This window comes from Hyperolius riggenbachi, chromosome 7 (genome assembly GCF_040937935.1).
Source record: "Hyperolius riggenbachi isolate aHypRig1 chromosome 7, aHypRig1.pri, whole genome shotgun sequence".
NCBI lineage: Eukaryota > Metazoa > Chordata > Amphibia > Anura > Hyperoliidae > Hyperolius > Hyperolius riggenbachi.
Genome location: NC_090652.1, coordinates 224,168,551 through 224,196,054, shown reverse-complemented (window position 1 = coordinate 224,196,054; position 27,504 = coordinate 224,168,551). Strand labels below are relative to the sequence as shown.

Here is a 27,504-nt window from a genome sequence, read left to right as displayed (position 1 = left end):
AAAAAAGTTACATAAAAATGCTCCAAAAATCGGTAGGTATAAATAGAAAATCGCTAGGCACATGCCTAGAATCGCCTTGAAAAAAAATCACTTCAAAAAGCGCTGATCGTTTGTGATTATGCTAGTGCGGATTGGTGCACACTGGCCCAAACTGTGGTACACATGCTTCAATAAATAAATACATTTTAACATTCAGTATATTTATTTAAAGTAATAAATATCAGTTTTCAAGTACTTTATGGATAATGGGTGTTTTTATTCAATTAAGCAATTTTAACAGAATATTTAAAGGACACCTGAGGTGAAAATAAACTAATGAAATAAACAATTGTATCTAACTTCCATCTCCTAAAAATGACTTTTTAAGATATTCCAGTTTTGTTTTAGGTTTAAATCTACTTTAAGTTTTAAAGGAGTTCTCGGCCAAATTAATGAACCCACACCGGCCGCTCCGCTCACCGCTGGTCTCCGGGCTCGGTATTCAGGCCGACCGCAGGGTCGCCCTTACTGCGGCTGCGTGAAGCGCCGCTGTCAATCACGGCCACGTGGTCAGACTGAATGCCGAGCCGGGGCAACGGCAGGGAGCGGTTGACGTGGGACAGTCGGCTGCAAGTGGTTGGAGAGAGCCCCAGGTAAGTAAACCTCATTTTCATTAATTTAGCTGATAACTCCTTTAACTAATTTATTATTTTTGCTTAATGACACATTCATTGAAGTATACCAGAGCTAAAATGTATGAAGTATTGAAACTTTTTATCTCTTTCCTGCTCTCAGAAGCCATTTTCTGCCAGGAAAGTGTTTTAGTATTTTCTTATCAGTGAGGGTCACACTGCAGTCACTTCCTGTCTGAGTCAACCACTTACATACAGTGGAGGAAATAATTATTTGACCCCTCACTGATTTTGTTAGTTTGTCCAATGACAAAGAAATGAAAAGTCTCAGAACAGTATCATTTCAATGGTAGGTTTATTTTAACAGTGGCAGATAGCACATCAAAAGGAAAATCGAAAAAATAACCTTAAATAAAAGATAGCAACTGATTTGCATTTCATTGAGTGAAATACGTTTTTGAACCCCTATCAACCATTAAGAGTTCTGGCTCCCACAGAGTGGTTAGACACTTCTACTCAATTAGTCACCCTCATTAAGGACACCTGTCTTAACTAGTCACCTGTATAAAAGACCCCTGTCCACAGAATCAATCAATCAAGCAGACTCCAAATTCTCCAACATGGGAAAGACCAAAGAGCTGTCCAAGGATGTCAGAGACACAATTGTAGACCTGCACAAGGCTGGAATGGGCTACAAAACCATTAGCAAGAAGCTGGGAGAGAAGGTGACAACTGTTGGTGCGATTGTTCGAAAATGGAAGGAGCACAAAATGACCAATCGACCTCGCTCTGGGGCTCCACGCAAGATCTCACCTCGTGGGGTGTCAATGGTTCTGAGAAAGGTGAAAAAGCATCCTAGAACTACACGGGAGGAGTTAGTGAATGACCTCAAATTAGCAGGGACCACAGTCACCAAGAAAACCATTGGAAACACATTACACCGCAATGGATTAAAATCCTGCAGGGCTCGCAAGGTCCCCCTGCTCAAGAAGGCACATGTGCAGGCCCGTCTGAAGTTTGCCAATGAAAACCTGAATGATTCTGTGAGTGACTGGGAGAAGGTGCTGTGGTCTGATGAGACCAAAATAGAGCTCTTTGGCATTAACTCAACTCGCTGTGTTTGGAGGAAGAAAAATGCTGCCTATGACCCCCAAAACACCGTCAAGCATGGGGGTGGAAACATTTTGCTTTGGGGGTGTTTTTCTGCTAAGGGCACAGGACAACTTAATCGCATTAACGGGAAAATGGACGGAGCCATGTATCGTGAAATCCTGAACGACAACCTCCTTCCCTCTGCCAGGAAACTGAAAATGGGTCGTGGATGGGTGTTCCAGCACGACAATGACCCAAAACATACAGCAAAGGCAACAAAGGAGTGGCTCAAGAAGAAGCACATTAAGGTCATGGAGTGGCCTAGTCAGTCTCCGGACCTTAATCCAATAAAAAACTTATGGAGGGAGCTCAAGCTCAGAGTTGCACAGAGACAGCCACGAAACCTTAGGGATTTAGAGATGATCTGCAAAGAGGAGTGGACCAACATTCCTCCTAAAATGTGTGCAAACTTGGTCATCAATTACAAGAAACGTTTGACCTCTGTGCTTGCAAACAATACTTAGTGGAAAAACCCTTAAGTCTTTTATTATTAGAGGGTTCAAAAACTTATTTCACTCAATGAAATGCAAATCAGTTGCTATCTTTTATTTAAGGTTATTTTTTCGTTTTTCCTTTTGATGTGCTATCTGCCACTGTTAAAATAAACCTACCATTGAAATGATACTGTTCTGAGACTTTTCATTTCTTTGTCATTGGACAAACTTACAAAATCAGTGAGGGGTCAAATAATTATTTCCTCCACTGTATCTGATATTAAATTTTTCAGGCAGAGAAAGAAAAAAAGTAACTCAGCATGGTTGTTTGTGTGCTAGGCACTCTTCATACCCATGTCTATCTCATCATGTCACCTCAGGTATCTTAATGATTGATTAGTGAAATAGTAAACGACTGTGTGGAAACTGATTTCAGTGTTTCTATTAATAAAATGATTTAATAGAAAATATAAAAATGCTACATATGTGGCTGCTGTTAAAGATAGAGGATTAACAATAGTGATTTTAAGACTAGTATGATATCTATAGCTTCCCTAGGCAATAATGCTGCTCTGATTCATTAGTATATGAATATGCCCCTCAGCCTTTTAGTTGTAGTATGTGGGCAATCTGCATTTATGTACAGGGCTGTGGATTCGGACCAATTTTTCGGTACTTAGCGTCAGGAAAAAAAATGCACCGACTCCTAATAAATTTAAACTGTAGTTAAGAGAAAATGATAAAATGTTCTAGTTCTCAGATAATAGTCAATCAAAAAATAGTTACTTGTTCTGCTACAATAAAGCAGTCACGGTATTTTTTTTTTAAAGTTAGAAATACATCTCTGATGTAAGAATAAAGCCTGATGTGTAGTTGTCACTAAGGGTTGGTACACAACTAAAAGCACTAGCGTAATCACAAACGCTAAGTGCTGAAGTTATTTTTTTTAAAGCGATTTTAGGTATGTGGCTAGCGATTTTTTTTTAGTTATGCCTAGCAATTTTTTAAGCATTTTGGTGTAGCAATTTAAAAATGTTTTTTTTGTACAGTTTGAGCTGGAAATGTGAAGATTTTGGCAAAACGTGCTAGCGCTTTAAGCGCTAGTGCTATAATACCCTATGGGCCCATTCTCACTTGGGCGATTTGCGTTAATCGGTGACGATTAACGCAAATCGCCAAACGCAAATTTGTACCCTGCACCATTTTCAGGCGATTTCCCGGCGATTGCGTTTAGTGCTATAGAAGTGCTAATCGCTATCGCGAAAAATCGGCAAGTGTGAATGGCAATTTTTTTTTTGCGTTAAATCGACAAAAATTGCCAGAGCAAAAGGCTAGCATGTGAATGGGGCCTAAGAGGAATTTTCCACTTTCCTATACTTAACATTGAGGCTGCATCGCCTCAGAAATGCTGCAGGACCTGTGTTTGCGGGGGAAAAAAATCACATCACTGGTGTGATCCATCCTATGGAAATACATTAAACAATTGCTTTTCAAAACACTAGCATTTTAAAATGCGTTCAGATGCGCTCTTGGTGTGCACCAGCCCTAATAGGATGGTCCATGAGATCCAAATAATTCTGCGTTGATGCAGGTCTATGCATTTGTACCCTTTGCTTGTGAAATCCATTAATTTGATATGTTGTAAACCTCCTGAGCGTTACGCCGCTCAGGAGGTTTTGCAGCTAGAGTCCCCCACAAACATTCCAAAAGATTAAATGTCCCCTCAAGCTTTAGCTAACACTAGGCTAGCTAGCATAAGTAGCCAGCACCCTCTGATCGCTGCCAATCCCCCCGATTATACTTTATCCAGCATGGATCCAGCGGTCAGTGCAGCCTCCCCGCACAGCTCCGGTCTCTCTATGTGGAAGATCATACATGACGTCATGCGCAGACCTGATCCTCCCCATAGAGACCGGAGCTGAGCAGGGGAGGCTGCGCCGATCGCTGGAGCCAGGTGGGGTAATGTATTAAGTGGCTGGATCGGGGGATCGGCAGCGAAAAGAGGGTGCCAGCTACTTATACTAGCTAGCCTAGTGCTAGCTAAAGCTTGTAAGGGACATTCAATCTTTTAGAATGTTTGTGGGGGACTTGTAATTCTATGGAGTGGTATGCCTGACACAGTGTCGGGCATAACGCTCAGGAGGTTAATATTGGGTTTAGGGACTACAAATTAAGTTACACCATAGTACATAAGCACTGGTCGCAGGGGTGTTTATCTCCCATAAACCTGGTTCAGATTATGAATGAAGAATCCCCTCATTCTCCTGCACATAACTCTTAGATGTACCCATAGTTAGATAGCCCTGGGCCTGATAGATGTTCTTTGTTCCTATCTGTACCCTCTACAAGTACTACCACGGACTAGTTTTGATTTCTATTTAACAGCTACTCTGCAGCTACAGTATAGCCTAAGTTTAGTTAAAATTCATCTCCGGTGTACATGGAAAAGAAAACCTGTAACGAAAAAAGCCTACCCTGGGGGGTACTTGCCTCGGGTGGGGGAAGCCTCCAGATCCTATTGAGGCTTCCCTCGGTCTTGCGGCGGCGATGTAAATATTTACAAGGCAATAACCTTCCCGGCTCCAGCGCAGGAGCAGTATCTGCTCTCTGCTCAGAGATAGGCAGAAATAGCCGTTCTTCGCTGTTGGGCCGCTCTACTATACAGGCAAGTTTCCTGCACGGTAGAGCGGACCCGACAAAGATCGGCTATTTTCGCCTATCTCCATGCGGAGAGCTGCAACAGTGACCCCACTGGAGCCAGGAAAGGTAAATAAATCAGCGCTTATGTTCGTCGAGGAGGATTCCGGGACACTTCGGGGGAGGCAGCACTGGACTGCATGCAGCTACAGGGGAAGGGGAAGCCTCAGAGGGATCCTGAGGCTTCCCCCTCCCGAGGCGAGTATCCCTCCAGGGGAACTTTTTTTGTTACAGGTTCTCTTTAAAAGTTAGAGTGTGCCAACACATTGTCTGTTTAATAAGATTCACTGGAACCTTGTATTTGCTGGGTTCTGGTGCAAAGATCTGCCCCCTTACAGAATATGGCCCTGACCTTTTCCATATCAGATATAGAACAGGTTCAGGCCTTTTTCTGCAAGGTGGCATGGCTACACGCTGGAACCCGGCTGATATGGGGCTCGGGTGATAATACAGGCAACATATGGAGGAGGTAGTGGGTAGGGGAGCTGGGATTTTGATCTCATCCAGGGATAGACTAATACAATTAAAATACCTGCACAGAGTATACTTCACCCCAAGTAGATTGCACAAAATTAATAACGCTCACTCCAATATCTGTACAAGATGCGGAGTACAAGTAGGAACTTATTTACACATGTTCTGGACATGCTCAAAACTGGAAAGATTCTGGAAACAGGTGGAAAAAACTATCAGGGGAGTGTTACATTTACCAATCAACCTTGACATGAAACTGGTAATGCTAGGAATTTTTGATAAGAGCAGCTACAATAAATATAAACAGGCCATGATTTTCACACTATGCCATGTAGCTAGGAAAATAATCCTGAAACACTGGAACCAACCAGCAATACCCTCCAAGGCTGAATGGATCTCTTCTATTAACTCTATGTTACCCTTATGTAAGATGACATACAAAAGCAGAAACTGCCCAAAAAAATTCGATAACATTTGGTTCAGATGGTGCGATAAGCATTGCCGGAATCTCCAGGTAGATGTTTAGATACTCCTGGTTGAAACAAATATACTGTATTCTTATTCCACTGAAATATAACCATTTTGTATGTGCATAATTACTGTGATATTACCTCTGCCTGGGTTAAAATGATTTGTACAAACACTACGTATAAGTAATGTCATAAAATGACACATGCGACATAATACTAACTAGATTCTTCTAACGTCTTTCTCTCTCTCCAAATGATGCACTGTAAACCAGTATAGTTAACCTTCCTGGCGGTTAATTTTTTTTTTTCAAATAGTGAAAAAAAACGTTTTTTTTAAAAAAAAATAATTTTTGTTTCATGTAAAGCTACCAGAGTGGTAGCTACATGAAACACCACTAGAGAGCGCATGTGGCCCTCTAGTCCGATCGCCGCCTGCAACAATAGCAAACAGGGGAACGCGTATATAACGCGTTCCCTTGTTTGGCTTCTCCTGTCGCCATGGCGACATGGACGTCAGGCACACTCGATCCAGCCCATAGCGCTGCCCGGAGCTCAGCTCGGGCTTACCGCCAGGGAGGTTAAGATGGCTCCTTCTTTCTTTCTTCTCTTCTACTTCTCACTTTCTTTCCTCCTCTGCACCTTAAGGGTCCTGACCTACGTATAACCGGTTGTTGCTGGGTATGTGTTGATTGTTTTACCCAGATGTTATGTTGTACTGTTGTACTAAAAATGAAAAATAAATAAAAATTTACCTGTTAAAAAAAAAATACAGGCAACATACTGGGGCATTCACGTTGGCAATGACAAGCCAGGATGGCTGACAGGGTAGTGTGTCAACTTCGTGGCCAGGAGCTTTTTGTTCCCTAAAGCAGATGCCATCTTAACATAGCTCTAAAATTCCTTAGCTTTGGCAGTGATGAAATGCCTTTTATGTTACATACTTTCAATCAAAACAAAAATTTGCTTTCCTAAAACAGAAAGAATTTGCGATATTTCAGGTTGGAGTGAGCTCGAGATGTCTCCCAGAGCACCACTGCTGAATGTATGCAAATTAACCATTGTACCCTTAGAAGCTAAACACACCTCCAGAACCGCTGGAATGCAATGATGTGTCAGCTTGTTAAATTGTACAGAGCCATAATAATCCAACATGCATACAGACTGTTTCGGATTGTTTGATCCTCATCAGTGCATGGCATGGATTAATTTGGCTCTATGGAGTAGGGTTTGTAAACCGAGAGGTACAGACTAACCAGCAAGCTCATGGAGACCCAGAACTCATTGGAGTGTGTAAGGGACTACAATGGTCCTAAAAGCCCCCTTCAATCAACAACAATATGCAAATTAAAGGAGTCAGTACAAAAATCCTCTGACTCCTCAGTTTAGGATTCCTCCAACTCCACAGCCCGATGCATGTATGGATAAGTTAGAATTGCCCCGATTCAGGATTTTCAAAGAGATGCTAATAATTTTGATGTAATGCACACTTATGTTAATTGATGCAGCTTAGAACTAGACCAATCAAATGCAGAAGCTACTGCATTTAATTGGTCCATTTTCAAGCTGCCTACATTACCATAAAATCTGCAAGAACTCAGAATCATTAGCATATCATGGTAGTCAAAACAGACATGTACATGAGGGTGGAGCTGAGCCTTATGTCTTCCTGAGAACACCTTTTTTTTTTTTTACCCTGCCGATGTTGTGCTGCGTTTTACGATGAGATTCTCCTCACATGCATTTGGCAAAAAAAACGAATGTTCTATTTTGACCACTTCAGGATCACAGGTTTTTCCGCCTTCAGGACCAGAGCAATTTCATTCGCCAATAACTTTATTGCTACTTATCACACTCACATGATCTATATATTTTTTTTTGTGGGAAAAACTAGGCTTTCTCTGGGCAGTACTTTTTGTTAACCATTATTTTATTTATATGTATTTTGCAAGGAAGAAGTAGAAAAAAAAAACACCATTCTCAGGTTTCAGCCATTGTAGTTTAAAAATAAAATGTTTTTATTTTTTAAGTGTTTTGTTTTGGTATCTATGGTGTAAGGGAGGAAGGGGTTAAAAATAAAAACACAACTCTATAATTCTCCTATGGATTAGTGTTCAGTGCATTTGGATGTATTTTTACCTTTTGGCCACAAGATGGTGCTAGACTGTGTGCTCCGGGTTGAGTAAATCAAACAGGGAACCAATGTTTTCGTCGGATTTTTTTCTCATCAACGCTGCAGGAAGCTGTAAGTAATAGGAGACTCGGGGATGTAAACAGCTGTTATCCATTCCCTGATCACGGAGGGACAGGTTTGCGATGATTGCGGACGGGCGACATGTGGCAATTGTGAGTGGCGTCTGTAAACAAACAGTATGCTTATCTACTCCCCTGCAGGGGCGTAGATAAGTATAGCAGAAATCCTGAAGTGGTTAAATCAACGTGTTGGAGTTGCGCTTTGCTTTTTTTTTTTTTTTGCAATTGTAAATATCATGTATGTTGTATTGTGCATGTCGGAGGGCTATGGAGGCTGACATTTTTCCTTTTAAACAATACAGATTGCTGAGCGCCTCTGTCTCTAATACTCTTTAGAGCCATAGACCCTGAACAAGAATGCAGATCAGATGTTTGACTGAATTAGCTACATGTGTCATTTAGACACTAGTAATGCTGTAAAAGGTCAGCAGGACTGCCAGGCAACTGATATGGTTTAAAAGGAAATAAATATGGCAGCCTCCATCTCCCTCTAAGTTCAGGTGTGCTTTAACTCTCACTTATGGGTCGTTTCAACAGCTGACTTTACCAAGCACCTAAGAGAATGTAAATTTATAAGAGCTGTTAGCGCATGAAAAGCTGGAATTACCGACTTGTGCGCTAAACATGTCAGTAAATTTAAATTCATAAAGCTTACAACAAGTGGTAAGGTCTTGAAGCAATACCATCTGCTTTTGAAGTGGTGAAAAGAATGTGGTATCTGTCCAGGAAGACTGTGCTGGAAGCGTGACTCAAGCAGAGGCAGCTGTGACTGACAGGAGAAGGGAGCCAATAGAAACAGCCCTTATCAGATTCCATCATCTACAGTTGCAGAAGACAAGACCCTCAGCCTCTACATCAGGATAAGCTATTAACCCCCCCCCCCCCCCCCCCCCCCAGACGGCAGCAGATCAAGATCCGTACAAAACAGGCATCCCCTGATAACCTTAGGCTGTGTCTTTTTAACCTCTTGGGTACTTGTTTAAAAATATGTAGGAGCTAGAACAAAAAAAAAAAAAACTTAAGCATGGCATGTGTAAAGTTTCTTGTTAGTTAATCTAAGCTATGGCAATTACATAAAATGTTAAGAAAAACTAATAGACAGATTCAGGGCAAGCAGAGGCAGTATAACAAAACATGTACATCTAAAGGGATTTTGGGATGCCTCTTACTTCCCTCACTGAACAGACCAGCTTGTAAACACAGACACTCCACTCTTCTGCTGTTTTTGTAAATAGGCTTCTGTAATTTACCACATTCACATCTGTGAATTTTTTTTATAAATTACCGCATTTGGTATTTTATACTTTTGTGTGCTATTTTCCCGACCAGATATTTTATTCATACAGCCTTTTATGAATTGACCCCTTAGTACTTTACAGCTTAAAGGAAACCAAAGCTCACATACCTAAAAAGATTTATACATACCTGGGGCTTCTGCCAGCCCAATCTGCTCGGATCACTCCCACGCCACTGCCCTCAATGTTCTGCAGCGCCATTACCGGGTCCCCGCACTTCCATCAGTCGCAGCCAGTCTACGCAGGAAAAGTACGCTCTTTGCGTATCTCTCCAGCAGGTGCTGGAGAGATACATAGAGGGCGCACTTCTCTTATGCCAGACTGGCTCCAACTGACGGAACTGCGGGACCCGGTACTGGAGCTGAGGACCGCAGCGTGTGAGTGATCAGAGCAGATGGGGCTGGCAGAAGCCCCAGGTATGTATAAATATTTTTAGGTACATGCGCTCTGGTACACTTTAAAAGTGCTGACCGTGTTGTATCAAAAATTATATTTAACATAACCTTACGGTTCGTTTCTCCAGTGTGATAAGCTTTACAATATGTGCATCTTTTCCAGCAACCATAGACTGTGCCTACTCTTCCTTGTGTTGGCCGTAATTGGGCTGCTTCAGTTGCTCTGGAAGCAGCAGGTAAATGTACAGGAGGTAGGAAGCCTTAAAGGGATCCTTCAGCCTATTTAAAAAAAAATAAAAAATAGTTTTATGCACCTGGGGTTCTACCAGCCACCTGCAGCTGTTCCGTGCCTTCGCAGTCATGATCGGCTCCTCCTGTCCCCCATCGCCAGCTACTTTCATTTTCATCCGACAGGCTTACGGCGCCTGGTCTCAGTGTTCCCATCCGCAATAGCGCCCTGCGCAGGATGCTATTGCAGCGGGAATGCGTAGAAGGCTACAAGTGGCCAGGCCTGTCTACGTAGTGAATGTAGCTGGCGGCAAGGGAACAGGAGGATCCGTGAGTGACTGCGAGGACACGGGACAGCTGCAGGGGGCTGGTAGAAGCCCCAAGAGAGTAAAACTTTTGGTTTTTTTTGATAGGTTTAAGTGTCTCTTTATGACCATTAGAAATTGTCAATTTTGACTGGTCGATAACTGCCTCATTTCACCACCATACAGTATAATGGCTTTTTAATACTATGAACAGATATTTGTGCAGGTAAGCTCTCACACTAAAAGGAAGTGCTGACATTGGTTAGTGATTGACCAATCGTAATAAGTGTGTATTATAGGCTCATACTGATCCTCTCTTTCCTACCCAGCTACTATATCAAAGCAATATTTTACAAGAACGTTCTGCTAACTGATAAAGCTATTTTAGACATTTAAATATATAGTATTTTTAAAAATATTGCTACTTAAATTAAATTTCTACAGTTCAGGTTTGCCTTACGCAAGCAACGTGTACAAGTTGGAGAGCAGCAGATTGTATTGTGCCAGGTGATAGAGTAATGGTAAGTGAGCAGAGTCCTCATGGCAGTCAACAGGTATGGTTTCATATAAAAGTAGCTTCAGCATCTCTCATGGAAATAACCTTCATCTCCATATTGGAAATATTTTGCAGCCAACCTGCAAAACAAAAACAGGGTTAAACACTATTAAAGTAATGTTTCCCTCATTAATAGACATATCTGAAAGGAGAGCTGTGTGTCGAAACGGGTCACCTTCCTTCTGTAGAGGAAACATGAGAATCCAGATAGTATCTGCAATGTAGTTCTCTCTTCAGATACTTTCATCAAAGAATCAGCAGACTGTGTACGCAGAAAAGGTGAGGAGGCGCCCGATGAGTTTGCACAGTTTGGATGTGTTCTATACACTAAGATGCAGTATTCTCAAAGGTTAAAAGTAAATAGTCCTCTCTGTTATACTTTTAAAAATAGGTATTTTATTGGGCACTTAACTGACAACGCGTTTCGCGGTGAGAACCGCTTCTTCAGGTCGAATACTGTGCCTATTAAAAGCAGCAGCTATCCCGGGCACCCTTTAAGGTAGGACCATTTACTTTTAACCTTTGAGAATACTGCATCTTAGTATATAGAACATACCCAAACTGTGCAAACTCATCGGGCGCCACCTCACCTTTTCTGCGGACGATTCACCCCTAAATTAGAGTCACTACTGTTAAAGTGGACCTTTTAATGGAGCTGTGACCACCAGTCGACAAGGCCGAGTGGGGACGGTACTTCCCCACACGCAATCTCAGTGGCTGCTTATGTTGCAACTTATTTTTGTGAGTATAATGGCTCTAATATGTGAAAAAAAGTCCACTATTACTCACAGTACTACACCAGACTGGTGTACCGGTTTTCCTCCTGTCCTTTTTTCTACCTTCCCAAACCCCAGCAGGCTGTGTACTCACACTGTGTGCTGCTGGTGCAGATTCCTTAGTGACAGTCCACCCAAGTCTGACAGATAAGTGACGTCTCCAACATGGATTTCTGAGAAACACAGTAGAGCCTTGAATCTTGTCTCCTTTATGCACCTGTAGAGGCTCATCCAGCATGAAGAGCGTATGCTTCCAATGTGTTGCCCTTAAACAGGAAGAATACTTATAGTAAATCAGTCAATCGAAGAGGAACAGTAAAGATTTTCTAATGTTATTTGCATAGTGATTTTCTCCTGTCCAACTCCAGCACTTGAGAGCTGCAGCCACTAAGAGTGCACTCAATAGTCTATCCAGGAGGGTTAGGGAGTGTTACCCACAGACTCCTTGCTGGGTAGGTAACTGGCTGTAGCCATGATTCAAACCCTGTTCTCCTGGTGGTCAAAGGTGGTGTCTATCCAGTACACAATCCAGTCACCATAGTTTGTGTACGTAGTTAAGATAGAATAACATATAAACCATCAGTATGAGTATATTCACTGCTGCCTTATACCAGGGCTGTGGAGTCGGTCCAAAAATCCACCGACTCCGACTCCTCAGTTTAGGATTCCTCCGACTCCACGACTCCGACTCCTCTAATTTGCATATTACAATTTTGTTGATTAAAAGTATGTAACATGAAATTCGTCTCTTAACTGCCAACGCTTAGGAATTTTACAAAACAACTGAAGTGAGAAGGATATGTAGACTACTATATTTATTCCCTTTAGACTAAAACTAGTCCTTGGTAAGAGTACTTGTAAAAGGTACAAACCGGAACAAAGAACATCTATCAGGCCCTAGGCAATGTAAGTGTGGGTACATGTAAGAATGATGTGCAGGTACTCTGCAGGGGAATGAGGAGATTGTAAACAGACAACACCTCTGTGTTCAATGTGCACAGCATTCTCAGTGGATTCCCTGCAGCTCTGTGGGGAGTGCATATGTAGAGTATAGTACTACTGTGTAACAAAGTAAACCTGAGACAGATGAAATTAAAGTTTTATACATACCTGGGGCTTCCTCCAGCCGCCTTCAGGATAATCAGTCCCTCGTTGTCCTCATCCGCCACCTGGATCCTCTGCTTTGAGTCCAGGTACTTGAGCCAGTCAGGCGTAGTGCGCATGCACACACTCCGCCGCCAGGAGCATACTACACCTGTGCAGCACTATTGCGCAGGTGCAGAATGTTCCTGGCTGTGGGAGCGGCATGCGGCCGGACAGCTCTGACTGGCTGAATTACCAGGACTCATAGCAGAAGATCCGGGTGGTGGAGGACAGCGATGGACTGATTAGCCTGAAGGGGGCAGGAGGAAGCCCCAGGTATGTATAAAACTTTACTTTTCATCCGTCTCAGTTACCCTTTAATTTGTAGTGACCAAACCAAATTTTAACAACATATCAAATTATTTGATTTCATCAGCAAAGGGAGTGCATACATTTGCATAAATCAGCATCAATGCAGAATTATTTCCATCTTGTTGACCATCTCTATTAGTGACACAGCTACACATCAGGCTTTATTCTTACAGCATAGATGTTATTTAGTATATATAAGAGATTCCGGTGTACACATCATATATACAGTCACAATCAGATATGTATATCTGACCTTAAAAATACGGGGACTGCTTTATTGAAGCAGCACAAGTAACTAATTTTGATTGGTTTATTTCATTTTTGTGGACTAAGCACAGCTATTACTATATATACATTATTTTTCATGACTATTATCTGAGAAATAGAACATTATCATATTTTCTATTTTAATTACAGTTACAAATTCATTAGGAGTCGGAGTCGGAGCATTTTTTCCCGACTCCAGGCACCCAAAATTGCCAGACTCCACGACTCCGACTCCACGACTCCGACTCCACAGCCCTGCCTTATACTGCATATATTTTATATTGTATATTTATTAGCAATCATGGAAGAAGAACTAAAGTTAAAGAGAAACTATAACCAAGAATTTAACTTAATCCCAATAAGTAGCTGGTACCCCCTTTCCCATGGGAAAGCTTTTCCTTTTCTCAAGCTGATCATCAGGGGGCTCTGTATGGGTGATTTTGTGGTGAAACCCCTCCCAAAGTGTGATGTCAGCGCCTCACAGTTCTGAGGTCCTGACATCACACTGTGGGAGCCTTGTTGCATTGTGGGTAATAACAGCTGTTTCCAACTGCCAAAAAAGCAGCATCTCTGTCCAGTGACATCACCTTCCAGCAGTAAAAATGTCACCATGTGATAAATGTCAGAATGTAAATCAGGGAGAGAAAGGGTTTTACAATGAGCAAACACTGATTAAATCATTTATACATAATTATTGTAAAAATGAAGCACTTTTTTACTACATTATTTTCACTGGAGTGCCTCTTTAAAATTGTGGCCAGTTGTCTTTAAAAGTTTAAGGAACCCTGAGCAGACCCTTAAAATAAAAATCTGCACTTACTTGGGACTTCCTCCGGCTCACGAGGTCCCTCCGTGGTCGCACTGGCGGCTTTGGGTGAAGTTGTGTGCAACTACGCATGCATGGCCCGTCCCTGCGCCTGGCTCGATCAATCTCGAAAGACTGAACCGTGGGCATGTGCAGGATGCTTACGGTAACAGATGCGTGATCAAGCCAGATGCACGGACGGGCTGCGCATGACTTCGCCAGGCTAATGGAGCTGCCAGCGGGACCATGGAGGGGATGCCAAGGAACCTCATAGGCTACTGGGGGCTGGAGGAGGAAGCTCCAGGTAAGTGCAGATTGTCATGGTAATGGTCTGCTCAGGGTCCCTTTAAGCTTTAAGATGAACATTTCATGCAAGTTTTGTTTCGGAATAGTCAAAGAAATGTTAAATGTGTTAAAGAAATCATTAAACAAGAGAAGAGAAACATGGGAGGTGCCATTGCTGTCTTCTTAAAAGTAATTTTGCACCACACCACAATGTTTCCATAAGGCATTCCTCCCACTGTCCACCAGTTAGATAGATAGATAGATAGATGCAATCCTATGTCCTATGCAGTCCTGTGTGTGTATCTATTTACATGGTAGTTTGTGCACAGATCTGGCACTTGGGGCAAGTTAAAAAAATAAATAATCACTCCATAAAGACCGGCTTCTAGAAGAGACACAGATGCATAGGAGTGCTGGCCCTGGAGCCTTCCAGAAACTGGATAGAGCAGTTGGTTGGTGGGAGAAGTAAACTGTTTAAAGGAAAGGTTCAGGGAGGGTGGAGAAAAAATAAAAACCAATTTCCACTTACCTGGGGCTTCCTCCAGCCCGTGGCAGGCAGGAGGTGCCCTCGCCGCCGCTCCGCAGGCTCCCGGTGGCCGACCCGACCTGGCCAGGCCGGCTGCCAGGTCGGGCTCTTCTGCGCTCCAAGTCCTGGTACTTCTGCGTCCCACGCCGGCGCGCTGACGTCATCGGACGTCCGCCGGGCTGTACTGCGCATGCGCAGAACTACTGCGCATGCGCAGTACAGCCCGGCGGATGTCCGATGACGTCAGAGCGCCGGCGTGGGACGCAGAAGTACCAGGACTTGGAGCGCAGAAGAGCCCGACCTGGCAGCCGGCCTGGCCAGGTCGGGTCGGCCACCGGGAGCCTGCGGAGCGGCGGCGAGGGCACCTCCTGCCTGCCACGGGCTGGAGGAAGCCCCAGGTAAGTGGAAATTGATTTTTATTTTTTTCTCCACCCTCCCTGAACCTTCCCTTTAATGAAATGACATAATGGCAGGAATAATAATAATAATAATAATGTATGCCAGTTTTCTGTGTTTCTCCACATACCTTGTGCATTTTACAAAAAAAGGCACTTTTTTTTACAGCAGCTTATATAACAAGTAGAGAATCCGCACATGGTGTGCAAAATTAAGCCGCAGGTTTTTTTTTCTGCACGCAGATAACCTAAGTGTAAACTAGCCCATCAATTAACATGAGTTCTCAGTTTGTGCATGTTTTCTGCATAAGAAAACATATTCCAAGACAGACACGTGTGACCCTGTTTAAAAGCTAGCATAGGGTAATAGTTTATCTAGAAGAGACATTCTCTGACCTGCACTTTCCAGAGCTACAGAAGCTGTGGTTTGGCGTCAGAGGAAATACCCTAAGACAGATCTGCAGTCATTTTCATATAAGAACTACAGTCAGGTCCATAAATATTGGGACATCGACACAATTCTAACATTTTTGGCTCTATACACAACCACAATGGATTTGAAATAAAACGAACAGAATGTGCTTTAACTGCCGACTGTCAGCTTTAATTTGAGGGTATTTACATCCAATTCAGGTGAACGGTGTAGGAATTACAACAGTTTGTATATGTGCCTCCCACTTGTTAAAAAATGAGATTAACTCACCTGGGGCTTCCCTCAGCCCCCTGCAGCCGATCGGTGCCCTCGCAGCTCCGGTCCAATGCTTCTGGACCCGCCGGCGACGACTTCCGGTTTCGCCGTCACCGGCCGACAGGCATGGCAACGCGAGTGATTGTTTGCGTTCCCAGCCTGTATATCGCCCCTTATGCTGCTATTGCGGCCAGGAGGGCGATATACAGGCTGGGAACGCGAAGAATCACTCGCGTTCCCATGCCTGTCGGCCGGTGACGGCCAAACCTGAAGTCGTTGCCGGCGGGTCCAGAAGCATTGGACCAGAGCTGCGAGGGCACCGATCGGCTGCAGGGGGCTGAGGGAAGCCCCAGGTGAGTTAATCTCATTATTTTTAACCGGCTTTAGGTTCACTTTAAGGGACCAAAAGTAATGGAACAGAATAACGATCATAAATCAAACTTTCACTTTGTAATACTTGGTTGCAAATCCTTTGCAGAAAATAACAGCCTGAAGTTTGGAACACAGACATCATCAGATGCTGGGTTTCATCCCTAGTAATGCTCCGTCAGGCCTCTACCGCAACTGTCTTCAGTTCCTGTTCTTGGGCATATTCCCTTCAGTTTTGTCTTCAGCAAGTAAAATGCATGCTCAATCGGATTCAGGTCAGGTGATGGACTTGGCCAGTGCATAACATTCCACTTCTTTTCCTTCAAAAACTCTTTGGTTGCTTTTGCAGTGTACTTTGGGTCACTGTCCAGCTGCACTGTGAAGCACAGTCCAATGAGTTCTGAAGCATTTGGCTGAATACGAGCAGATAAGCTTGCCCGAAAGACTTCTGAATTCATCCTGCTGCTTTTATCAGCAGCCATATCAATAAACACAAGAGAGCCAGTTCCATTGGCAGCCATACATGCCTACGCCATGGCACTACCACCACCATGCTTCAGTGATGAGGTGGTATGCCAAGGATCATGAGCAATTCTTTTCCTTCTCCATACTTGTCTCTTCCCATCACTCTGGTTCAAGTTGATCTTGGTCACATCTGTCCATAGGATGTTGTTCCAAAACGGTAAAGGCTTTTTAGATGTCGTTTGGCAAACTCTAATCTCGCCTTCCTGTTTTTGAGGCTCACCAATGGTTTACATCTTGTGGTGAACCCTCTGTATTCACTCTGGTGAAGTCTTCTCTTGATTGTTGACTTTGACAAAAGCAGCAGGATGAATTCAGAAGTCTTTTGGGCAATATTATCTGCTCATATTAAGCCAAATGCTTCAGAACTCGTTGAATGGCGCTTCACAGTGCAGATCGACAATGGCCCAAAGCATACTGCAAAAGCAACCAGAGTTTTTGAAGGGAAAGAAGTGGGGTGTTATACAATGGCCAAGTCAATCGCCTGACCTGAATCCGATTGGGCATGCATTTCACTTGCTGAAGACAAAACTGAAGGGAAAATGCCCCAAGAACAAGCAGGAGCTGACGCCAGTTGCAGCAGATACTTGGCAGAGCAACACCAGGGAGGAAACCCAGCGTCTGGTGATGTCTATCCATTCCAGACTTCAGGCTCTAATTGACTGTAAAGGAGTTGTAACTAAGTATTAAAAAGTGAAAGTTTGATTTATGATTATTATTCTGTCCCATTACTTCTGGTCCCTTAAAAAGACATCCGAGGTGAAAATAAACTGATGAGAAACAATTGTATCCATCTTTAGTCTCCTAAAATGACTATTTAGATATCCCACGGTTTTATTTTAGGGCCCGTTCAGACTGCACGCGTTTCCAGCCGCGTTTTGGAAACGCGTGCAGGAGGCCGACACGCACGACATCAGACAGTGCATAGAGTGCACTGTCTGATGTTCACACTGCATGCGGTCCGGGAACACATGCTGCACGCAGATTTAGCAAAAACGCGCGGCTGTCCCATTCACTTTTCAGTGATGGGATCAGCCACGCAACGCATACAAACGCGGATGGCGTGTGTTCGTACGCGTTGTGGTCCGCATGCGTGGCCGTCCGCGTTTTGCAGTTTCAACGGGCCCTCATATTTGCATCTAGTTTTTAAGTTTTTACTATTTCATTTCTCTGCTCAATAACACATTCATAGAAGCATGCCAGAGCTCCAATCTATGAATTATTTACCCTTATCTCTTTTCTTGCTCTCAGAAGCAATTTACTGACAGAAAAGTGTTTTATGGATGTAATTACTTATCAGTGAGGGTTACACCATAGTCTGACCCGGGCAGAAACTGTCACTTGCATACCTGATGTTTTACTCTTTCAGGCAGACAAAGAAAAAAAAAAAAAAAAGGTACATAGCATAGTTATTTGTGTGCTTGGCACTGTACATACACACGTTTATCTCATTTCACATCGGTTGTCCTTTAAAAAGTGGGAGGCAGGGCTGTGGAGTCAGTACAAAAATCCAGACTCAGACTCCTCAGTTTAGGATTCCACCGAATCTTGACTCCTCTAATTTGCATATTACAATCTTGTTGATTGAAAGTATGTAACATGAAATTCATCTCTTAACTGCCAACGCTTAGGAATTTTAAAAGACAACTGAAGTGAGAAGGATATGGAGACTGCCATATTTATTCCCTTTAGTCATAGACTAAAACTAGTCCTTGGTAAGAGTACTTGTAGAAGGTACAGACAGGAACAAAGAACATCTATCAGACCCCTCAGTGTGCAGGTGCTCTGCAGGAGAATGAGGGGTTTCTTCCTCTATTCCACATTCTTCATGCACAATCTGAACCAGGTTTATGGGTGATAGACAACACCTCTGTGTTCAATGTGCACAACATTCTCAGTGGATTCCCTGCAGCTCTGTGGGGAGTACACATGCAGAGTATAGTACTACTATGTAATTTAAAGTAAACCTGAGACAGATTAAATTAAAGTTTTATACATACCTTGGGCTTCCTCCAGCCCCCTTCAGGCTAATCAGTCCCTTGCTGTCCTCCTCCGCCACCTGGATCTTCTGCTATAGGTCCAGGTACTTGAGCCAGTCGGGCGTAGTGCGCATGCACACACTCGGCCGCTGGGAGTGTACTACACCTGCGCAGCACTATTGCGCAGGTGCAGATCGCTCCTGGCTGTGGAAGCGGCACGTGGCCGGACAGCAGTGGCAGATTTACCAGGACTCATAGCAGAAGATCCAGATGGCGGAGGAGGACAGCGAGGGACTGATTGGCTGAAGGGGGCTGGAAGAAGCACCAGGTATGTATAACACGTTTCTTTTCATCCATCTCAGGTACCCTTTAATTCGTAGTCACCAAACCAAATTTTAACATATCAAATTATTTGATTTCATGAGCAAAGGGAGTGCATACATTTGCATAAACCAGCATCAACGCAGAATTATTTGCATCTCATTGACCATCTCTATTAGTGACACGGCTACACATCAGGATTTTTCTTACAGCATAGATGTTATTTAGTATATATAAGAGATTCCTGTGTACACATCATATATACAATCACAATCCCATATGTATATCTGACTTTAAAAATACGGGGACTGCTTTATTGAAGCAGCACAGGTAACTATTTTTTGATTGGTTTATTTCATTTTTGAGGACTAAGCACCGCTATTACTGTATATATAAATTATTTATGATGACTATTATCTGAGAAATAGAACATTTTATCATACTTTCTATTTTAATTACAGTTTAAGTTCATTAGGAGTCCGAGTCGGTGCATTTTTGCCCGACTCAGACTCCAGGCACCCAAAATTGCTCCGACTCCACAGCCCTGGTGAGAGGAACATGTGCAAACTGTTGCAATTCCTACACCGTTCACCTGATTTGGATGTAAATACCCTCAAATTAAAGCTGACAGTCGGCAGTTAGAGCACATCATGTTCGCTTCATTTCAAATCCATTGTGGCTGTGTATAGAGCCAAAAATGTTAGAATTGTGTCAATGTCCCAATATTTATGAACCTGACTGTATATGTAATGACAGATTTCACTTTAGTCATAGAAATAAGATTGTACAGCTTTCAGTATGGCCAGAAGGACATTTACTGTTACAACAATTCCAATTGATATGACACGTTTTTGTCTCAGGAACTTTTGAATAATCACGTTTTATGTTACTTACGGATTAAAAGGACCAGTATTCAGCTCTACATGCCCCTGCTCCTCAATGTTCTCGAACTGAACGCTAAACCAAGCAGTGAAACCATGGAAGACGCCATCACGCTCCACGTGGAATACAAAAGAGCCGCTCATTCTCTAAAGGGAGATTTTAAGAATGTCACCACAGAAGGCAAGCTGATTGTAAGGCTGGGAGCACACTAGTTTGAATTGCGTGCGTTCCTGCAAGTGCGCAAAACGCACGCAAAATCACACATGATGGAAGTCTATGGGCAAGCACCATGTTGGATCTTCCTGCATACTGTATGAATTGCATACAATGCTTTCTTATGCGGGGAAACAGCTTTTTTTTACTAAATAAATATGATACTGTTTTTGGCTCCATTATAAAAAAGAGATAAAAAAAAAAAAACATAAGCCACAGAAACACACAAGGCAGAAAACGTATGGTTTTACGCACAGACAAATGTGCTCCCAGCCTAAGAAGTAAAATTAATACTCACCTCTAACTCTTCAACTGTCAGGGTTTTCATATCTATGTTAAGTAAGGTGCACGGTGCAGACAAACAGTCCTCTGGGTTTAGCACATAGTCCGGCTTTGGCTTTGAAAGGAACTCGTGTACTGCCATAGGCCTGCAGATACAGAAATACACAATCAGATCTGGTAATACAGAATGTGAGGAATACTTGTGGGCATTTTCACTTCAACAAAAAAAAGATTGAAAAGGTTCTTAAACACAATGCATTTCACGCTTTGCAGAAAAACGTTTAAAGGGAATGTCCGAGGAGATATTAAAAAAAAAAAAACAAAAAAAACGACTTACCCAAGGCTTCCCTCCAGCCCGTAAGCTGTCCTGTGCTCTTGCCGCAAAGCTCTACTTCCTGCCGGTGGCCCTGTGACCCCCTCCAGTGCAAGATGCCGACCTCAGCAGGTCCGGCATCCACTACGCCGGCGCATGAGCAGCTCGCGGTCGCACTGACGTCATCTGGAGTGTACTGTGCCTGCATAGTGCACTTCAGATGACATCACCACCGTGAGTGGCTCTCGCGCAGGCACAGTGGATACCTTACCCTCTGAGGTCGGCATCTTGCACTGGAGAGGGGCCACCGGCAGGAAGCAGAGCTGCGGCGAGGGCACAGGGTGGTGACGGAGGAAGCCCCAGGTAAGATTACATCATGTAACATTCAGTTACACAAGTCAGACTTTTAACCACTTCACAACTGAGGGGTTTTACCCCTTGAGCACCAGAGCAATTTTCACCTTTCAGCGCTCCTTCCATTCATTCATCTATAACTTTATAATTACTTATCAAAATGAAATGAACTATATCTTGTTCTTTTCGCCACCAATTAGGCTTTCTTTAGGTGGGACATTATGCCAAGAATTATTTTATTCTAAATGTGTTTTAATGGAAAAAATAGTAAAAAATTTGGGAATTTTTTTTTTTTATTTTTCAGTTTTCGGCCTTTACAGTTTTTAAATAATGCATGCTACTGTAATTAAAACCCATGAAATGTATTTGCCCGTTTGTCCCGGTTATAAAACCGTTTAAATTATGTCCCTATCACAAGGTTTGGCAACAATATTTTATTTGCAAATAAAGGTGCATTTTTTACAGTTTTGCGTCCATCCCTAATTACAAGCCCATAGTTTATAAAGTTACAGTGTTATACCCTCTTGACATAAATATTTAAAAAGTTAAGTCCCTAAGGTAACTATTTATGTATTTTTTTTTTAAATGTAATTTTGTTTGTTTTTTTAATTACTAAAAAAAAAATAATTGGGGAGTGTAGGAGGTAATGAGTTAATTTTTAGTGAAAAAGTAATCTATTTGTATATGAAAAATGCTTTAGGGTGTAGTTTAACTATTTGGCCACAAGATGGCCACAGTAACTTTTTGTTTATGCGACCTGCAAGCGTACAGGAAGTACGCTTGCAAGAAGGGTTAGGAGGCTGGGAAACAGTTTCTTTCTCACAATGATCGCTGCTTCTCGTAGAAGCAGCTGATCATTGCGGGGAGCAGAGATCAACGAACAGGAAAGGTTTTTCCCGTTCATTGATCTCCGGGCGAGTGGGCGGCAGCATGCACGAGCGCACGCGGACGAGCGAGCGGGAGCACGGACAGCAGCGGGAGCGGCGTCAGGTGCGGATTTCTCCGTCCCTTGATATTACCAGGGTGGTAAAAGGGACGGAAAAATCCGAACCGCTGGGGGTAAAGTGGTTAACCCTCCTGGCGGTTCTTTAACCACTTGCCGACCGCCTACTTCATATTGGCGGCGGCAAAGTGGCAGCCCCAGGACCACGTAACGCAGAATGGCGTCGGGTCCTGGGGGAGGGGATTGCGGGCGATCGCGCGCGCGGATTGCGCGCGCATCGCCGGCATTAGGCTCCGCCCACATGTGACGTCAACCCGCCGGCCAATCAGCAGCGCCGGCGGGTTGCAACTTTTTGAAATGGCCAATTGAAAGTGTATAATACGCTTTGTTAGGTAAACAAAGCGTATTATACACGCTGCCTCCTCCCTGGTGGTCACAGCGCTCGATCGACCACCAGAGAGGAAGGCAGCACTGTGAGTCCAAATGCCAGCACACTGATCCTGCCCCCCCTGCACACTAATCGCCCACAGCACCCATCAGACCCCCCCCCCTGCCCACCCCCTGACAGCACTGTTTGCACCCAATCACCCCCCTAATCACCTATCAATCACCCCCTGTCACTAACTGTCAACGCTATCTTTTAGATCAGGTCCTAAACTTCCCCCTGGGGGCGCCTGATCACCCCCCCACACCCTCAGATCCTCCCCAGACCCCCCCCCAGACCTCCCCCCCCCCCTGTACTGTATACAGCTATTCTCTGTAATCACCTGTCAATCACCTGTCAATCACCCATCGATCACCCCCTGTCATCACCTGTCACTGCCACCCATCAGATTAGACCCTAACCTGCCCTTTGCGGGCATCTGATCACCCACCCACACGCTCAGATCGCCCACAGGCCCACCCTCATAACACCTACCAAGTGCATTGTTTACATCTTTTCTCTCCTCTAAACACCTACTGATCACCCATCAATCACCCATCAATCACCCCCTGTCACTACCTGTCACTGCTACCCATCAGATCAGTCCCTAATCTGCCCCTTTTGGGCACCCAATCACCCGCCCACCCCCTCAGATTGCCCTGAGACCCCCTCTGATCAACTTGCCAGTGCATTGCTTGCATATATTCTACCCTGTAATTACCTTCTGATCACCTATCAATCACCCCGTCACCCCCTGTCACTGCTACCCATCAGATTAGACCCTAATCTGCCCCTTGCGGGCACCCAATCACCCACCCGAACCCTCAGATCGCCCACAGACCCCCCGCCAGTGCATTGCTTGCTTATTTTCTCCTCTGTAATTACCTATCAATCACCCCGTCACCACCTGTCACTGCAGGCTCCTGATCACCCTCCCCCCTGCCCTTATATCTCCCTCTGATCACTCCACCCTGCCCTAGATCACCCCCCTGCCATTGTGTATATCTAATCTCCTGTCTGTAACGCTTGATTGTGCTTTGATTGGCTCCAATTGTCTCAATTGCCCTGTGACTGACTTAGATTGTCCTGTGATTGGCTTCGATTGTGCTGTGATTGGCTTCGATTGTCCCGTGATTGGCTTCGATTGTCCCGTGATTGGCTTCGATTGTCCCGTGATTGGCTTCGATTGTCCCGTGATTGGCTTCGATTGTCCCGTGATTGGCTTCGATTGTCCCGTGATTGGCTTCGATTGTCCCGTGATTGGCTTCGATTGTCCCGTGATTGGCTTCGATTGTCCCGTGATTGGCTTCAATTGTCCCGTGATTGGCTTCGATTGTCCCGTGATTGGCTTCGATTGTCCCGTGATTGGCTTCGATTGTCCCGTGATTGGCTTCGATTGTCCCGTGATTGGCTTCGATTGTCCCGTGATTGGCTTCGATTGTCCCGTGATTGGCTTCGATTGTGCCGTGATTGGCTTCGATTGTGCTGTGATTGGCTTCGATTGTCCCGTGATTGGCTTCGATTGTCCCGTGATTGGCTTCGATTGTCCCGTGATTGGCTTCGATTGTCCCGTGATTGGCTTCGATTGTCCCGTGATTGGCTTCGATTGTCCCGTGATTGGCTTCGATTGTGCTGTGATTGGCTTCAATTGTCCCGTGATTGGCTTCGATTGTCCCGTGATTGGCTTCGATTGTCCCGTGATTGGCTTCGATTGTCCCGTGATTGGTTTTCGATTGTATTGTGATTGGCTTCGATTGCCCCGCGATTGGCTTTGATTGCGCTGACTGGCTGTGATTGCCCTCTAATCACTCTTATTGGCTCTAATTGTGTTGTAATTGCCTTGATTGTCCTCTGATTGTCTGTGATTGTTTCTGATTGCCCCCATTGCTGTCTGATTGCCCCCTGATCCCCCCCCCCCCCCCCGGTCACTATCCTAGTGATCTAAAAATAGTGTTTTTAGTATCACTAGTGTTAACAGTTAGGCCAGTTAGCTAGGCCCCTGTGTTAGTGTCAGTTAGCGCTCAGCCCACCGCACCACAGTCACTAATTAGTCGCTGATTAGCGTCATCACTGTCGCTAATCAGCATTGGTACTATATAGTATCTGTAAGTGATCATTACTGATCGCACACAGATCTATATTGGGGTCATTAGGATCCACTAAAAACGCAGTGTTTGCCGATCAGGCCTGATCGTTCGCCTGCACTTGCGTTCAGCCTGCCCCACCGCAGTGACAGAATTTTTTTTCTGATCACTGCAAAAAACACTGTACAATAGCTGTGGCACTGTAAAGATCAGTTTTGATTTTTTTTTTCCAAAACTCAGTGACCACAGCTTTCTGCTCCGCAAGTACTCCCTTTTGCTAGGTAGGTGCTCTTTTTCCTGGGTAGTCTCAGAGGAATACCCCCTAAATTTAGCAGCCCACCATGGCAAGAAAGGGGTATTCCGATGATGAGGTTCTCAGGTACATGGCCCAGTCGGATGAGGACGATTGGGACATCTCATCCGACGAATCTTCTGGGTCAGAGAACGAACCTGTGGACAGCAGTGGCTCGCTGACCGATAGCGATAACGAGGTTGAGGTCCCGGCTAGAGCCAGGCGTACCACACCCCATGTCACTGGACCGCAGGTGGCGCAGGATCTGCCTCAAGGGCAGCAGAGTGGTGCTAGCGCTGGTCTGAGGTTTCATGGTGAGGCATACACCAGCAGCGCAGCATCTCCTGGACCTGGCACCAGTACTTCCGTAGACCCTGGTGAAGTGGTGAGCACCAGAAGGGAAGTTGAAACTGGTTCGGTGGCACGTGTATTAAGACCCGAGTCGCAGCCACCAAGAAAACGGGCCCGTACTACCCATAGTCTTCCAGAGGTGCTGGCAAATCCCAATTGGCAATCCCCTGGTTCCGCCGCACCCGTACTGCCCCCTTTCACCGCCCAGTCTGGAGTCCAGGTGGAGACAGATAATCTAGTAACGGCCCTAGACTTTTTTCATCTGTTCTTCACCGAGGATCTCTACGACTTAATTGTGGCTGAGACCAACCGTTATGCCACACAATACATCACCGACAACCCGAATAAGTACTATTCCCAGGCTTACCGGTGGAAACCACTCCAAGTTTCCGAACTTAAAACTTTTTTGGGCCTTCTCCTTAACATGGGTCTAGTCAAATTGAATGTATTGCGGTCTTATTGGTCTACGCGCCCAATATATCACCTGCCCATGTTCTCTGCTATCATGTCCAGGACACGGTTTGAGATGATCCTGCGCTTCCTGCACTTCAATGACAACACAACCTGTCATCGGAGTGACCACCCTGCTTATGACCGGCTCCACAAAATTCGGCCCCTCATAGACCACATGTCATCAAAATTTGCAGATGCTTATACCCCTGAACAGCACATTTGTGTAGACGAGTCCCTCATACATTTTACCGGGCGCCTTGGCATCAAACAGTACATCCCAAGCAAGCGCGCCCGGTATGGGGTGAAACTGTATAAGCTCTGTGAAAGGGCCACAGGCTATACTTATGGTTTTAGGGTCTATGAGGGAAAAGACTCAAAATTGGAGCCGGTCGGATGCCCTGACTACCTGGGGAGCAGTGGCAAGATTGTGTGGGACTTGGTGTCACCTTTGTTCCAGGAGGGGTACCATCTTTATGTGGACAACTTCTACACAAGTGTGGCCCTCTATCAGCATTTAAAGATAGAAGGGATCCGCTGCTGTGGCACCGTGCGGCCTAGTCGCCGGGGCTTCCCCCAACGGCTCGTTAGTACCCGGCTTGCACGGGGGGAGAGGGCTGCCTTGTGTACAGATGACCTGCTCGCGGTGAAATGGAAGGACAAGAGGGACGTTTACCTTCTGTCCACCATTCACACAGACACGACAGTCCAAATTCAACGGGCAACTGAGGTCACTGAAAAACCTCTCGCCGTCCACGACTATAATGCTTACATGGGAGGGCTGGACTTCAATGACCAGATGTTAGGGCCCTATTTAGTTTCCCGCAAAACCAGACGCTGGTATAAAAAAGTGTCTGTTTATCTAATTCAATTGGGTATTTACAACAGCTTTGTTCTCTACAGTAAGGCTGGGAGAACTGGAGCGTTCCTTAAATTCCAGGAAGACATCGTTATGGAACTCCTGTATCCAGGAGGTGCCGTGGCCCAACCCCAAAATGCAGTTAGCCGGCTGCATGAAAGGCACTACGCCTTTCCCATTCCGTGTGGCCCAAATCAACGCACCCCAAGAAAACGTTGTCGTGTCTGCAGCAGGGCTGGAACAAGGCGTGACACCTCTGTTTACTGTCCCATGTGTCCTGACCAGCCTGGTCTATGCCTAGGGGAGTGTTTCCAGAGGTATCATGAGCAGATACACTTTTAGAGAGTAGGGAACTCCAAACATAGCAGTAGGCACACAAGGGTCTCTGTGCTATTTCACACTGGCGTGATGCGTTAGGGAAAATTGCCTAGCGAAAGTCACACTTTGCGGTCCCCCCCCTACGCCGGAAGTGCTTGACTTAACGCTAGTGCATGCCTACTGCCTACGTTACTGGGTGGCTTCTGTGGCAATTTGGGTCGGCCCGGAAGTCATGTTAGTCTACGGCGACGCAGTTACTTACTAGGCCGAATGCGATTACTGTCGAATGCTACTCTAGCGGTATTCTCTGAAGGTCTGTTTGGGGCGATGCGGTGCGCGCGACCCACCGGATACGCCAATATGCAGTGTGAACCCAGACATCAGGTTTCCAGAGACCCTAATACACAGTGCTGCCAGAAACCTCTCCTTTCACTTGGGACAAAGTGCATAATGTACTTCGCCACATCTCTGTGCGATTTGCACT

At 44.7% G+C, this 27,504-nt stretch overlaps 1 protein-coding gene across 2 annotated transcripts in view; it reads right to left on the bottom strand.

Annotated features, from left to right (window-relative positions):
- The window catches only part of PRMT2 (protein arginine methyltransferase 2), a 486,423-nt gene that overhangs the window by 428,544 nt on the left and 30,375 nt on the right, over positions 1 to 27,504 (bottom strand). Inside the window, exons 6-9 of one of the 2 annotated variants that reach the window (XR_011022800.1) lie at positions 20,649 to 20,778; positions 20,150 to 20,283; positions 11,738 to 11,909; positions 10,772 to 10,947 (exon numbers count right to left, since the gene is read on the bottom strand). Coding sequence is in view for 1 of the 2 variants with exons in the window: in XM_068245318.1 (XP_068101419.1) it covers positions 10,915 to 10,947; positions 11,738 to 11,909; positions 20,150 to 20,283; positions 20,649 to 20,778 (469 nt within the window). In the remaining variant the exon portion in view is untranslated. Of the gene's footprint in view, positions 1 to 10,573; positions 10,948 to 11,737; positions 11,910 to 20,149; positions 20,284 to 20,648; positions 20,779 to 27,504 lie in introns of those variants that run through there. The other variant, XM_068245318.1, reaches the window with a different exon arrangement.